Source organism: Neodiprion lecontei, chromosome 3 (assembly GCF_021901455.1).
Source record: "Neodiprion lecontei isolate iyNeoLeco1 chromosome 3, iyNeoLeco1.1, whole genome shotgun sequence".
NCBI lineage: Eukaryota > Metazoa > Arthropoda > Insecta > Hymenoptera > Diprionidae > Neodiprion > Neodiprion lecontei.
Genome location: NC_060262.1, coordinates 27047577 through 27063420, shown reverse-complemented (window position 1 = coordinate 27063420; position 15844 = coordinate 27047577). Strand labels below are relative to the sequence as shown.

The following is a 15844-nucleotide window of genomic DNA, read 5'->3' as shown; positions in this document are numbered from 1 at the left end:
TATGATGTACGATGTACGATGTGTGATGTATGATGTATGATGATATGATATGATGTATAATGATTTTAGTTTTCACATTTCATACAAGAAATACACGCTTTATATCTTCTGCCGATTCCAGACTCAAGCGGCCAGGCCCTTCGATGGTCAGCCGTTGACTGAAGATATATCCTTCAGTTAACGGGTCAGCTAATAACGCTGCCGTTCTGCGACAGTTGGATGATGAAAAATTTCGCACGTATCTTTCAAATGTGTGTTAAAATACACTTTAAGTGTTAAGAAGCGTCGTTCTTTCTCTCCCTATCACCTTTCTAGGTCTTTAAATCACTGCGCAGCGTTAAATACTGTCTCATATACGAAGCATCCGTTTCATCTTGTTCAAAATTAGCGCATCCGTGATGTATTACAGTTACTCTGAATTTTTTTCCATCCGAATACTTTTCGAAAAACAATTCTGCTCCTCCACCCAACGCAGATACTTCACTTGCGACCAGCTAAAACAACGTTTCGATTCTATGCCTATGAAAATTCAAGATAGAGAGAGCAAGTGAAAAGTTGTTGGAATAATTATGAACATGAACGTTATGGAATACATGGAGCGCGTGTCGAATAGAATCCCATTTCGAAATGAATAATTCTTCTATTCTCGTATTATAGCTGTATTATTGTAGATAATCTAGTTTGTCTCCTGGACAATTATAAAATTCATAGTATGCATCACTTATTAATCGTTAATAAAATTTTACATGGACCGCATATACATATATACTTTCCGGTCTCTGCATCATTATTACATCTGATCTATTATTATTTATGATAATCGTCTATGGTAATATTCGGTAAGCACACGCAGGCTGCGTACTGGCTTGGGCTTACCATTGCGATGATCGTGTTACTCGGAAGGTGAATGCAGCCAGCATCATGTCGAAATCAGTAACTCTCTGATGATATGCAGCAAGATCTCACTTTTCATTCTACTGCGCAAGCACGGATCGGTCAGTAATTTTATTACTATATTTACGATCTTTTCGTCCCATGCGATGCTAGTGGCAGAGCGAAGAACTAATTGAAGGACGGGTTTTTCAGGACGCCGCTACTACATTCTCCTATGCTGTGTCCACTCCTTTACTCTAATCTCCATGGTTGTTACACCCACTGAAGTTATGCCTATGGACAGAGAAAGTATGTGATTGCGGTTATTTAGCGAAAACCCCAACAGCTGCGCCAGTGTCGCTAATCCACTTCCAAATTGTTCCATTTCGTAGAGTTCTTTAACGCTCGGATCTTGTAATGGCCACTTCCAAAACCACAAATACTTATAATAGACAAAATTGGGAAGATGCTGTAAGTTTGATACTATTTTGTATTGTTAAGTGATTTTTTCGTCAATGCTTCGTCTCTGTTGCAAATAGCCAAATTAATCCAATTCTTTCATTCACAGGAATTTCCGATCTTGTGTCAGACATGTTTGGGCGATAATCCGTATATTCGTATGGTAAGTAAATTATTTAATACATCAAATCTTTGTTGCATTACACCATCCCATCAGCACCTTAAATCAGCTAAAATTGTAATCACAACTGTGCAAGAGATTTTTACCTGTGTCAGTCACTTGAACCTAAACCTGTTCAAGTATTTAATAGTCAACATGAGATATTCTTTACATATAACATCTTGTTCACTATTTTGTGTATTTTTTGCAGACAAAGGAACGCTATGGCAAAGAATGTAAAATATGCATGCGTCCATTCACAGTATTCAGATGGTGTCCAGGTGCAAGAATGCGTTTCAAAAAGACTGAAGTTTGTCAAACATGTAGTCGTCTGAAAAACGTATGTCAGACATGCCTCTTAGACTTGGAATATGGCCTGCCAATCCAAGTACGAGATGCAGCGTTAAAAATTAAAGACGATTTGCCAAGATCTGATGTGAATAAGGAATACTATGTTCAGAACATTGACAATGAAATAGGCAAACTGGATGCAACAACTCCAGCAGGTGCTGTTGGTAAATCAGCTGCCGCCAGCGACTTGCTGATGAAGCTAGCAAGGACAAGTCCATATTATAAAAGAAACAGACCTCACATTTGCTCATTTTGGGTGAAAGGAGAGTGTAAGAGAGGGGAAGAGTGCCCTTATCGTCACGAAAAGCCCACAGATCCCGATGATCCATTAGCAGATCAAAATATCAAGGATCGTTATTATGGGGTAAACGATCCCGTTGCTGACAAATTGATGCGCAGAGCTGCAGCAATGCCAAAATTGGAACCACCAGAGGACAAATCAATAACAACTTTGTACATTGGAAATTTGGGAGATGTTTTAACGGAAAAACAATTGCGTGACCATTTCTATCAATATGGTGAAATTCGATCAATTACAATGGTGCCGCGGCAACAGTGTGCCTTTATTCAATACACACAGCGAAGTGCGGCGGAAGCTGCCGCTGAACGAACATTCAACAAACTAATACTGGGAGGAAGACGTTTGACCATAAAGTGGGGCAGGTCACAAGGCAGACAGGCTATTTCGGCCGCAGAAACAATCAAGGAAATGTTAGAGCCTGTTCCCGGGCTTCCTGGAGCACTACCCCCGCCACCTGAGAATATGGGCAACAATTTCTTCAATTTGCAAGCCACGCCAGGAATCATGATGATACCTCCACCTCCAGTAGCTCCACAATTTATGTTTACTCCTCCAATGGCTGCTGCTGCACCTATCTTTCCTCCAGGAACTACACCAATTCATTATCCAAGTCAAGACCCCTCAAGGATGGGAGCAACGCAGGGCATTGGCAAACCGTGGCCAGAAGAAGATTAATATTGGCATCAGTTTTAATATCGCTGTAAATATAAGACTTATATAATTACCTCTATTGCAAAAATAGCTTCATGCTTTGTCTTTATTATGAAAAACGAAGGGAGTTTGATAAAAATTGAGGAAACACTTGATAATTGGAAAATTTATATACCCATCTTCATTATTCACACTGTGGAAATAATAGGTCAGGTTTCACACCATACATAAACATTTACAATATTAAACTTCTCTGTATTAGATTACAAATAATAAAAACTAGAGCAAAGGTAAATGACATTATCTGTATTATTTATGTACCACGTCACTATTCAGTCTGACAAGATAGTTTTAACCACTGCCAGCAATTTGCTGCAATAGAGTATGAACGTAAAAATATATGAAATAATCACGTGAAATTTCAGAACATATTCCACTGAATTCACCTAGCACAATATGAAAGAAATTCAAAGGCCTGAAATAAGATGAGCAAGCCTATTATACAATAAAATACTTTATTCTGTAAGCTGCCATTAAAAAGATCTACATCATTACACATAATTGACCAAGATTTAAAAATTGTTTGCATATTAAACCATGATAAAATATATTTAGGTGAATAAATAATTTTGGCGTCGTATGAAGATCGATGAAAGAAGCGCGAGTCAAAAATTTGTAGATATAAAGATAAATTCGTGGAAGGCACTATGCATGTGAAAAAGTACGCACCCTTTAAAAAACATCATTTATATGTATTGAACATTACATGCCAAATCTGGATATCATTTCTGGACAGGATCATGTAACTCTTGTACTGTTTGAAAGGCAAGTCAAACAATTTCTTGCTGTAGATATCATTATCATATTTTCTCTCTCTATACATATCTTATGTTTTATATGCATAATAATACATCTATTACATAGTTTTATTTACACATTACTAATCTGATTGAAATTCATCGATAAACATATCGTGTTTCATTTTTTATTGTAAATTTTTTTTAGTCCAAGCATTACACAATTTGAAGTAAGTTTTGTGGAATGCACGAAAATAAGATATTAAAGTAATGCTACTCAATGGTAGAAAACTAAAGATGTTAGTACAAGGAATTTCAACAAACTACTCTAGCTCAACTGCATCTTGTATAATGTATGTACCTTCCTATCATCTAATATTATCATATTCTCGAGAGTTTGACAAAATTTCACGACGTGGAATGTTCGGCATATTTGGGAATGTTAGAATAACTTACTACCTATGTTGAAAAATTATTACTGATCGAAAAAGGCAGTTAATAAACTGGAATACAACGCGTGAAAGCATACGGATTAGTTGTCGATATTTGATCTCTTAAACATATTATCAATATTCAATGTACTATCGTTAAATCAGACAACAAGTAACGATTGTAAAAAATGGGCTTAAACTTCAAAAACTTCAACACTCGACATACGTAGTTTAAAAACCAAGGTTACACGAATAGGCGTGCTGAAATGTATTATTGTAAAAGATTATCAGAGAAATAGTAATATTTGGAATGGTTTACATACAAGAAGAACACGACTCATATTTTTAACGAAAAGTCGAATTACAATAAAAGAATAAAAATTCTTCTACAATTAATGAAATCATGAATTATAGTTAATTTTATTTACAATTCTTATTGTTGATTAAGGCCTCTTATATTGTATGTTTCAATAAAAGAAATACTTCCTTTGGATTATATACATTTCCATAATATTAAGATCAATTAATAATTATCTAAGTATGAGATGAATATTATGTTTTATTGTAACAGTATGTCAAATAAAAATCCTATTGCAAACTGCTGTTCTGGAAAACTCTCACAAAAAATATAACAATTTATTTAGTTGTTAAACTTTCATGTTTATACTACTAAATCTTCAACAGTTATTTTATTAGGCACGTAGGTATTGTAAAAGTCGTAAATCACTGCGATTTTTTACTTTTCATACTCAATTAAATTGCTCTAGGTTCACCTAAATTCTACATGGTGTATAGAATGTATTTAAGTACACTTCAAGTTTAAACAATTAAGTACTTTTCAGTATGTGTCCAACGCTTACGTTGAAATGCTGCCATTCGTTAATACTTGTATTATAGCATACTATTCATAATATTAATTTTTTTTTCTTTACCATTTAAATAGGGAAATTGCTTTAATATCTATGAATAATTATCTATATAAAAATACTATTCTATAGTATTTCATGGTCGCTTGTATTTTTAAAAATAAAATTATCATTCGCTTTTCGAGCTGCCCATAAAATCAGAATTCTGTGTATAAAACTCATAATTCGAATATAATAGGTGATTCTGCACAAGTAATTCTAATTTATATATTTTTGTATCTTTTGTCAAGTTTAATTAGGGAATTAGGTATCCCATGAAATACTGAACTTAGCCGTATATAGCCACGGACTTTGTTTCATACTGTGTTCCATCAGACAAATTTTTGTAAGTACTACATCCGGAATACCAGATATGTGCTGTATTCATTTCCCCCTCAATCTAATACTCTATTTCAAATATTTCCTATAACGAATATGAATAATTTGAAATTATTCAATGTTTCATATCTTACAAAATTCTAATATTATTCCTTTAAAAATCAAAACATATATTCGCACCTTCGTTATATGTACAATAGGTTTCGAAAAAGTCCGCCTAATCGCCTGATACGAACGATAATAAATATCGAGTGAAAAAATCTTGTGCCAAACGTGAATCTATTTACCAAACTACTCTTTACTATCAATCATAATTCATGATGTAAGTCGACAATTTGCACTGATTTTGTGGAACTCGCGAAAAAAACCGGGGTAACAAGTTTTTACTTTATAAGGAATAAGACTTTTCGACGTGTATATTTCAGTCATATTTATCAACGTGCGCAAGTATCCGAATGTATTATTTCGGGACTAACAATCACAGGTAACTGTGAATTCAGTGCGTGGAATGTTGCATACATTGTTGCTCCTTCCCTCATTCTAGAAAAAGAAATGTAACCATTCTTTCCTTGTTCATATCAAATTTACCAACAGATTCATGAAGTAGAATCCGTCTGTACTATATACATTCAATAAAGGAGAACAAAATCTAGATGCCTTCTCTGATTGTTCGAATAGAAATGTAGCAAACAGTTTTCTCGCAAATTTTTGTCATTCTACCTATAATTTACCATCACTGATTTTCTTTTTGCTTCCTCTATTTAGCCGATTCTTTAATTTATCTAATTTGCTTATCGATGCTATATATACCGTACACTTCTCAACCTAAAGATGCAATACACCTTGGTCATGATTGAAGTGGTTGTGATGATGGTGGTGGTGGTGATGTGGGTGTTGATGATGCGAAGTTGATGCATCATCATGTAGTGTTACTCCAGTTAAATCTACAATTTCATCAGCATCTTCGTCACTGCCTGTTGCTGCGCTCTGTGTTGATTGGTGACTGCCCGACGAAAGTTGACTGTTACGAGAAAATGAACCACGTCTTGGGGCAGCCAAGGCACCTCGCTGATTGGCTGGTTTCACCGTTATTATCAGATTCGATGAATTTGCCACCATCATATCAGTTACCTATACCCAAAATGAGTTTTCAGTCAAAATTTCTTTATATTTTTGATCTTATGTAAATTGCTTCATCAAGTATATGTATTGGAATGTAGCAGAGAAGTTTACGAACTACAAAAATGTGTATTTCCAATCTTGTACGCTTCATGATTTTCATATTATGATAACGATTATTGAAAAAAATTGAATATAACAGAAGAAAAGATATTGATTTTTCTTATTAGCGGTAAACATGATCAACACAATGAATATAAATTGAAACAAGAAATTACTTTTCAATTATTTTCAGTCAGAGTCATGTCCAAAAACTGAGAAAGCATCGGTCTACCTGATCTAGAGTTTTTCCAGCTACTTCTATTCCGTTTACTTCCAGCACTTCGTCATTCACTGCAAGAAGGCCTGTACTTTCAGCAAGGCCGCCAGGAACCAATCTACTGATAAATATTCCTGGTACTTTCTCAATTCCTCCACCAGCGGAAGGGGGTAATACTCTCACACTACTCCCATCTCTGATGTAAAAACCGAGAGGCTTATCTGAACCGTGCTTCAAAAGCCGAACACGTCTGCACGTCTCTGGCAAAATATCCACATCGATGATAGCGGAAACCTATGAAGATGTTGGTATAAGTTTGTACTGATTATTAATTATTTTCCATGTTAATCATGGTTAACCGACAATTGCAAAAGTTACATGTATCGTTATTCGATGAACAAACCTGTCTGAAATCATGGGGATTCGATATTGCCAAAGATTTTGGTTTCCCAGGTGTTCCACCTAAAATACTTGATATTAAATTCCGTGGTTTCATGGTTCCATACCCATTCATTTCTTCCAAACTGTCCCCTGCAAACATAATTAATAGAATAAAAATTATTACCAATAATTAATATTATGTAATTCAATTTGAATATCATACTACCCTAGTAGCATTCTGAGGTAAGCCTGCCTACCAGCTGCAACTGCAGACTCTATGCGTCTACTTTCACATTTGACTGCGGGTCTGACGTTAGAATCTGCATTATTCGAAATCTTGCAGAAGTCTGATGTCAGGTAGCAAGATGCCGCTGTCAGGGAAGATTCTGAATTGACTCTGTAGAAAGACTTCCCACAGTCTTTTCAAATTTTTGCAACTGAAGGCAACGCTACTAGGGTAGTTTTGGTCATCATATTCAAATGAGATGTATCATCTTATATATTTGAAAATAGGAAACAGGACTAGGTATTTATAGTGTGTACTATTAAAATGATAAGATATTGCTTTAATCAAAAATTTATGTAAGCCCTTGTGGTTAGATTGTGAAAATATTACCTGTTTATTTAATCATGAAAATTGTAAGAATTTATCATTAAAGTAAATAGCTTTCATAAATAAGCTGACATTGCCATTAGAAATTCCAGTTGCCTTTTATATATAGCGACAATTGTCTTGAATAATTTTACATGCAAATCACGTTCGACTCAGACATTATGGCTATCGCCTTCCACAAAAGGCAACAGAAAGGTATGCTTGGAATGCTCATTTGAAATCAGTAGATCATATTTTCAAACCAAACGCACATAATGTATAAAGATATGTAGGGCATCTGCTATTCACAAAGAAGCATTCCATAGGACTTACTAATGTATAGATCAAGGCTTATCACATAATAAGTATGTGAGTGAAAAATCATGCGTAGAAATTGATTGTAAAATGAACGCCCCCTTTCGACTCAGATTCATTCTGATTCAATGATTGAATATAGTTCCAATAACGTATACAGAAAGATATTATAAGAAATAAAAGAATTTTACGAGAATGAAAATACTGCTAGAGATTGGGAAGCTTATCTATTTAATAATATCTTATTAAATTATATGACCAAAATAAAAAAAAAAAGATTGATGTTAGTGGTCGATTCAATATCTTGCAGTAATCGTCCACTAACTTTTCATTAATTGACAAAGAAACCAAAATTATAGTTTCAGCACTGGGGGCTACCAAACTTTTGTTAGTTTCAGAAGTACACGAAAAAATATTTAAAAAATTACGTTTTCTTTCATATCAGCAATAAGAGTTTACAGTAACAGAAAATAAACCACAGTGTCAAAGTTATTTCCATAATTAAATTTTATTATAAAAAATTTGTACAATCACAGGATTAACACATTTGAGATAGAAATTGGTAAGCATAACAAAAAAAAATTTGATCTAAAGTACCCCTAATTAACTAGTAAGCTTGCAACATCAAACGTAGGTTAAATTTGTTAAAGTATGCCGTGATGAGTGTATGTAGCTTATAGTTACAAAATACATTATATGTATGTATAACAATTATGATTTTAATAACCAACATATAGATCATTCAGCTTTTGAGCAAAGCTAAACCTAACAAGAAAAATATGGCACTGTGTTTAGGTTCTGTGGTTATATATTTAGTAAGAGAAATCTCGAGGTAAAAGCTAAGCTAGATATATTTTATACCGACATTAGTTTAATGGCAATTTATAGAAGATCACAGATAGTAGCAGTAAAAAATTGGTCACTCTTAATATTGTCCTCTGCAAGTTTTAATCACTTTCAATGAATTTTTAGAACCATGTGAGAATCAATTGATTACGAATAATTCGCAGTGAAATATCACTTTTTGGCAAACCGCGTATATTCTTTCAACCAATATAAATTACACACATCAAACAGCCACTGGCCAAAGGCACCCCAAAGCTGTACTCCGTCGCATTTTCATACACCAAAAGCCTGCTGGCCCATTCTGTCCCATTGTACCACAACTACTGCCTTTCGCACACAGAATAAATATTGAAATTAAAAGAAATCTCACAACCGTAGATAAAATCTACCTCGATGCAAGAATGCAATAATGGTCAACAACTTATAAAAATATCCAAGAGGTTGGAATATATAATGTTGATTTTTGCATGCAAGATAACCAGATAAGATCCCATTCAGTTATCGTACACAAAATTATGAAACTCTCTCGCAACACGTCTGTTATTGCTCAAACTTACAAAAGCAGCAAGTTAATAATACACTCTCCGTTTCAAAATACTAATGGATGGCGAACGGTAGATAAAAATGCTGTTGAATTGCACCGAGGTATCGAAATGGCCAACCAACCAAAAAGATTAGATAAAACTCGAATTTACCTTTGCGTTGAATGATGATTCTGAGGACTGGCTTAGCAGTAAGCAGCGCTCTACCCAAATTATCATCGTTGTTTATAGGAAGTAGATCTCCATCTCTTGGGTCCGTGTATGAGATTAAAAAACTAAAATCTGCATCCAATTGGTGTAACTTTGCCAGAAGATTTTTAAAGTCCTCATATCTAATTGTTTCATTTCTGTTCAGCGAGAATCTTCTGAATTCAGCGTCAAACTGCACATAAAAGAAAAAATTGTTTAAAATCATTACACATTATCACAAGATACAAATACATAATTATATTATAACTAAGAACAAGAACGCATTGTACTTTTTAAAAGAAAACATCGCAATATCGACGTAGCTAAAAATATGTTAGACAATGGTCGTGCTTCGAAATAATATCAGGAACCATACTCCTACTTTCTGGTTTTATTTTTTATTTTTATTTTTTTTTTCTCAATGCAATTAAAATTTAAGCTGTGTAATGAAGTACATAGCTGTAAAGAGAATCGGTGAAGCTAGACGATTGGAAAAAAAAATAGAAACACACTATTCTTGATGAAATCATAAAATTGGAACGAGTCACAAGCCCTTTCTATGACATAGAATGCACTGAATGACTCATACAGTTTGAAGAAATATTTAAAAAGAGTAATCTGAGCACAGTGACTAAGTCAGGTATCTGATTAATGAGATGAAATACATATGATTTCTATGCGTTAATAAATGGATCATTGGAATTGGTTAAAGATCATTGATGACTGAGGGTAGAAGAGGGGCCTCACCTTACTCTTCACTTCGACGATGCCGTTGTCCACGCGATGGTGGAGTTTATTCTTTGACATGGTCTATTTGAGAGAGAAAAAAAGAATCTCAGCAAAACCCCTGTCGCCGAGGGCGAAAATCCATAAACAGAAAATAACCCGTACAACACGTAGGGACGCGAGTTGTTGGTAAAGAACGCGAAACCATAGTACGAAAACAGGCAAGCTACTGAGTGATTGGTTACATATGTAGGCAGCTGGAGCGGAGAGGCGCGACGAGTCGCTGCTCGACGATACGGAATCTACCGCTGCATAGGTGTCGCCATCGTTTTACTCCGTGTTTATTATTCAAACTAGCATTCCGATTTCGAACACGGGAAGATTGGTATGAGTGCGAGCCATGTAGGAACCAAGTATGAAAAATCAGCAGCAATCAGCCATGCACTTTCCAAAATTGTCACCTCCGAGGATCAAATTTAAAAGCTCCGTCAAATCTTTTCTAGTTATAACCGTCCTCACTTCGGCAATTTTGATATCTCAAGATCGTCTCACACACGGAGCAAAATGTCGTAAGAATTTCCCGCGAGCGAATGGAATGTGAAGACACCGTGTATATACGTCTCAACTTGCTCTCAACTACGCTTGATGTCAAACAACCGTCGAACCGTCAACAGTCACGCACTTAGTATTTTTCAGAGGCATTCTAATCATTACTAGCGAGTAGCGATGGTAGAGACTACTCAACTTACGCTCCTATATCTAGATGCGTAGTTCATCACCTGAAAATGCAAATACGATGATTCTTGAGTAGTGACGACAGGTGGCAGAAAATACATATGCATCGGAAAACAACAAGATAGGTTAAGCTAATGAAATAATACGGAAAAAATATATGAAATGAAAGAGGAGAAATTTGTTGTAGAAACATGGTTAAATACATTTGTTGTACAGTCTATCTATATAAGCGTATGGTCCGTTGACTGAAGACACATAAAAACTGCTTCCTTTATGGGACTTTTCGTAATTGAAAATGCCCAACATAAATTCGTCGCCAAGCAGCGCCCTCTGCGTCCTCCCCTACACGCGCAACTCAATCCGGTAAGCGGTCGGTAACCCAGATAATACAGAGTCGAATAATAATATGCCTATAGAATGACAAACGGGAATAGATTGAAATTTTCATATAACCCCGTATGGACGCCGTATCTTCTTAAACGAACAAAATTTGAAAGTCATTTCTAAGACCCGGTTTTGAATGAGCTTCGTTTTTTTTTTTCATCGGTTATCACGGGATACGTGCTAATTTGGTATGCAAATATAGTGTTTTATTGTAACATTAACTTGTGTCGACTGCGAAAGGTCAAACAGGGGAGAACGATGTTGAAATTGTCAAACTCTAAATTGCCAAAGGTATCTATAATGCACCTCGTTGTCTTTAATTAAGAAACGAAATTTATCAAAAACAAACATGTATTTACGTCGAATTTACTCTGACTAAACTAGAGAAATCCGAAGGTATTACGATTCCACATGCGTTACACATTATCAAAGCATGACTTTATTGACAATGAATTAAATTTACGCAAGAATAAAATTGTCACTTCGAAAACTAAAATATATTAGTATTTGAACAGTGAAATAAGTTCACATATGCTCGTTTCCACACCACCGCAAGCGGTAGAGCACCCGGTGCGTTTTTTTTTACGTGGTATCCCCAGTAGGCCTACTCCACGGAGAATACTTGCAAGATCGATCTTACGTTCTTCGAAAAATTGCAAATGACTCTTTTCACATGTGATTTATGGTAAATTGTTTTCCCCAATCAATTTTTTTCTTCTAAATTTTTTAGATCATATAACCCACGGACCATTTATTATCGATGAAAGATGACTGTTCTAATTACGGATGAAAGATGGTTATTTTAATTATGGATGAAGGGTGATTGATTTTATCTTATAGGCGAACGGTGATTGACTTTGGATGTTCGCGCACGGTTTTTTTTATGAGATATGAGATCATCACTAAAACAGAGAACCCGGAGAATACGCAAAACTGGAATTACGAATCGCTGTAAGACGTTGGCATTTACCTCTCGGAAGACAATGCAGAAATCTTTGAAGAAACAGAGACAATTCGGAGTAGAGAATGAGCACAACCACCAGAATATGACAGACCTGTATAATTCTACAGTGAAATACAAACCGAACATGACCTATGAGCGACACGAGAAAAAAACTGACTCTAAAACGATCGCAATACAAGACTGTAAAACCATTAAAAGAAACTATAGCTGAATAAATTTTACCACACTTTGTCATCATGATGATTCTAAACTACATCGCTAAATCTATGTAACGGTCAAAACAAGATGACTGATGCTGCACCAAACCTAAGCCTCAAAAATAAAGCGTTAATTTTACAGTATAGTCAATATAACTCACTTAGCTGGAACAGATTGAAATATAATTAACGGAAAGAGACAAATTGAAACAGACAAAAGGTTTGATAAGCTGAAACAAACAAAAAGATTGATTAGCTGAAAGAAACAAAAAGATTGATTAGCTGAAACAGACAAAAAGTTTGATTGGCTGAAACAGACAAAAGGTTTTATTAGCTGAAACAGACGAAGGTATGGTTAGCACAATCACATAATATTATATAATATAATATTATATATATATAATTGAAACAGACAAAAGGTTTGATAAGCTGAAACAAACAAAAAGATTGATTAGCTGAAACAGACAAAAAGTTTGATTGCCTGAAACAGACAAAAGGTTTAATTAGCTGAAACAGACGAAGGTATGGTTAGCACAATCACATAATATTATATAATATAATATTATATATATATAATTGAAACAGACAAAAGGTTTGATAAGCTGAAACAAACAAAAAGATTGATAAGCTGAAACAAACAAAAAGATTGATTAGCTGAAACAGATAAAAAGTTTGATTGCCTGAAACAGACAAAAGGTTTAATTAGCTAAAACAGACGAAGGTATGGTTAGCACAATCACATAAGTTCATACACCGACAAAAATGGTTCGCATCCAACATGATATTCGCTTTGATATTCGTTGCTTCGATTATTAATTGTATCGATGAATAAAAAACATTCTAAATGTTTTGAATCGACAGCTCTTTTTGCTTTGAGTCATTACAGTGAATATCTTTTTTGACTGAACATTCTATAGTTCTCAGTGCATTTATTAAAAAATTGGATTTGTTGCCCTGAAACGGAAAATATTACGATCAGTTAAGCACGTATTTCAGTACATTTCAGATATATTTCATATATAATTACGTCAAGATTCTCCACTATCAGTATAAACTACCGCGATTTTTGTTCCTGCGCGTTGAGCACCGGCTTCCAAATGCCGCGCTTTCTCTAATAACTGAAAAGCATCAAGTCCACGCGCAAAGGCGCTGTGGAACTTGAAAACTTTGTTATTCGTCAAAAATTCAACGAAGAGCTGAAAAATCAGCACGTCAAGAGTGCGTAACTCTTATATATAAACTGTACGCAAAATCAACGCACAGAAAAACGTGTCCGATTCCCGTTATTAATTTACGCGCATAAAGCTGCGTCCAATTCTCGTGAATAATCTACGCGCAATAAGGCGCGACAGATTAAACTGTCAAAAACTTTGTATTTTCTGGGACTTGTCCCAAAAATTCTGTAGAAACCCAATCCGCATCTGCATCTTTTAGATATCAGATACATTGCTATGCGGATTGTGGTTCTCAGATTACAAATAAAATTGAAATTGGGAGGGAGATTGGAGGGCATGCATTATTGTGTGGCGTGACGGTCGGCGGTCCTCTTCGACGCGAAGTCTTCGAGCTCAACATCTCTCCCCATCTAGCGTACCACGGAACGCGATAGATGGTCCAGAGATGCGTTTTGCCCATTCAGACGATCACAGAGATCAATCGAATGGAATAACGATCTGTAATGACTAAATAATTGAATTGCATAACGATTGAAAAATGGTTGCTGAGTGACAAGAAATTAAAAATTCAATTTCGTCAATATTCAAATGCTTTCAAGTGGTCGAGAGACTCGAATACGGAGTCTTTTAGGAAAAAAATTTCTGTGATCATTTGACGCTGTGAATTACCAAAGTTAGTAACATCACGGTACATCGCGACCTTCCTACCCTCGCCTGTTTCCCAACGAAGCCACCCAACGGAAAAGAGAGATTCACACACTCATGCATAAATCCCGCGACGGATCCCAACACGTCCACCTACCTACCCGGTTACCTATATTCGACCTAAACGATTCTCCATTTTTTCCAACACACATCATTCTTCATCATTTGCGCCGTGGTCACTGACTTACATTTTCGTTAGTTACCTGCTAGGAGCAAAATGTTTTTGTATCGTAGTCTGCCTACTTAGAATACGGTATCGCGGTTGTATCCCGAAAATTTTAATATTGCATTTGTTATTTTAGTAAATGTTGGCAGACTATCGGTACATTAACCTTTTGTAAAATTGATTAAATACATCCTGTATGCCAATTAGCATTTTTCTAAGCGAGCTAAGCCTGCAGTTGATCAATACTTGTTGGCTGTTAAAAGATTGAAAATGATATATAATGTAAAATGCAATTTGATTACGTTACGTTATACCAGACTTTGGAGTTTTATCGATTCAACAATAAAGTAAATAATTGAATACATTCAAACCTCAGGTGAACCCACCACTTAAACGGCTTCATCGGTAAATTCAAACGTAGATTATTACATCAATTACGAAACACAATTCGTTCTCGCGAGTGCCGAGTAAGCGATTGGTTACCTGTCGCGATACTCATTCCACTTTTGGCAACGTCCAAAATTTCTAACTTCAAGTAAGCTACGGTAAATTAAATTGCGAAACGAAATTATTCGACTGAGAGTCATGCACGTTGCGATCGTGAATGAGCCTATCCATGCAGCTAAGAAATCAAAGATTTGTGTAATAATTGTTACCGCCACGCCACGTGACAGAGGAATCCCAGGGAAATACCCATAACCTAACACATGCAAACTCACCAACGTTGTCGAGAAATGGAAAAGTTACACGGAAGTCTCTGCTTAAATCTCTAAAAAACAAAACACTTGAATTAATTTAGCAAATTCGATTTTCAGTTTTCCAATTAATTATTACTCTTGTCTAGTTTCATATTTATGCATTGCATATTGTGCAACACCAAAAGTTCGGCTTTAAATTGTACCACCTTGAATTGTCAATCAATAATTAGAATAAGTATTGTTACCTCGATTCTGGGCTGCTCCACACTTTTACACGTAGTAGTTCTTGTAGAAACTCAGGTTTATTGGTGATGCGATGAACTATTCACGTAATTCAGATCTTCACTAATCTCTTGTAATCCAAAAAATCTGCACCGCAATAACACTCGATTCTACACTAACTTTTTGTGCTGTAGCTGTCTGTTTCAACCGATTGAATAAACTTGCTAACAATACAACTGCGCATTTGCCGAAAATCAGCCAAAGAAATAATAAAATTGACACACAACTCACCGAAAAAAAAG

General features: G+C 35.3%; 2 protein-coding genes across 2 annotated transcripts; one reads left to right on the top strand and one right to left on the bottom strand.

Annotated features, from left to right (window-relative positions):
* The first annotated feature begins 1156 nt into the window (after nt 1–1156).
* LOC107224929 (pre-mRNA-splicing factor RBM22) lies at nt 1157–3093 on the top strand. Its single transcript, XM_015665190.2, has 3 exons — nt 1157–1344; nt 1442–1495; nt 1704–3093. Exons 1-3 carry the CDS (start codon nt 1291–1293, stop codon nt 2817–2819), a joined length of 1224 nt encoding a protein of 407 aa, XP_015520676.1. The 5' UTR covers nt 1157–1290; the 3' UTR covers nt 2820–3093.
* Nucleotides 2733–11031, bottom strand: LOC107224912 (partitioning defective protein 6). The gene is made up of 5 exons (XM_015665165.2): nt 10318–11031; nt 9535–9763; nt 7109–7236; nt 6721–6999; nt 2733–6398 (listed from the first exon to the last, which is right to left on the bottom strand). Exons 1-5 carry the CDS (start codon nt 10375–10377, stop codon nt 6093–6095), a joined length of 1002 nt encoding a protein of 333 aa, XP_015520651.1. The 5' UTR covers nt 10378–11031; the 3' UTR covers nt 2733–6092.
* Between the last annotated feature and the right edge of the window lie 4813 nt (nt 11032–15844).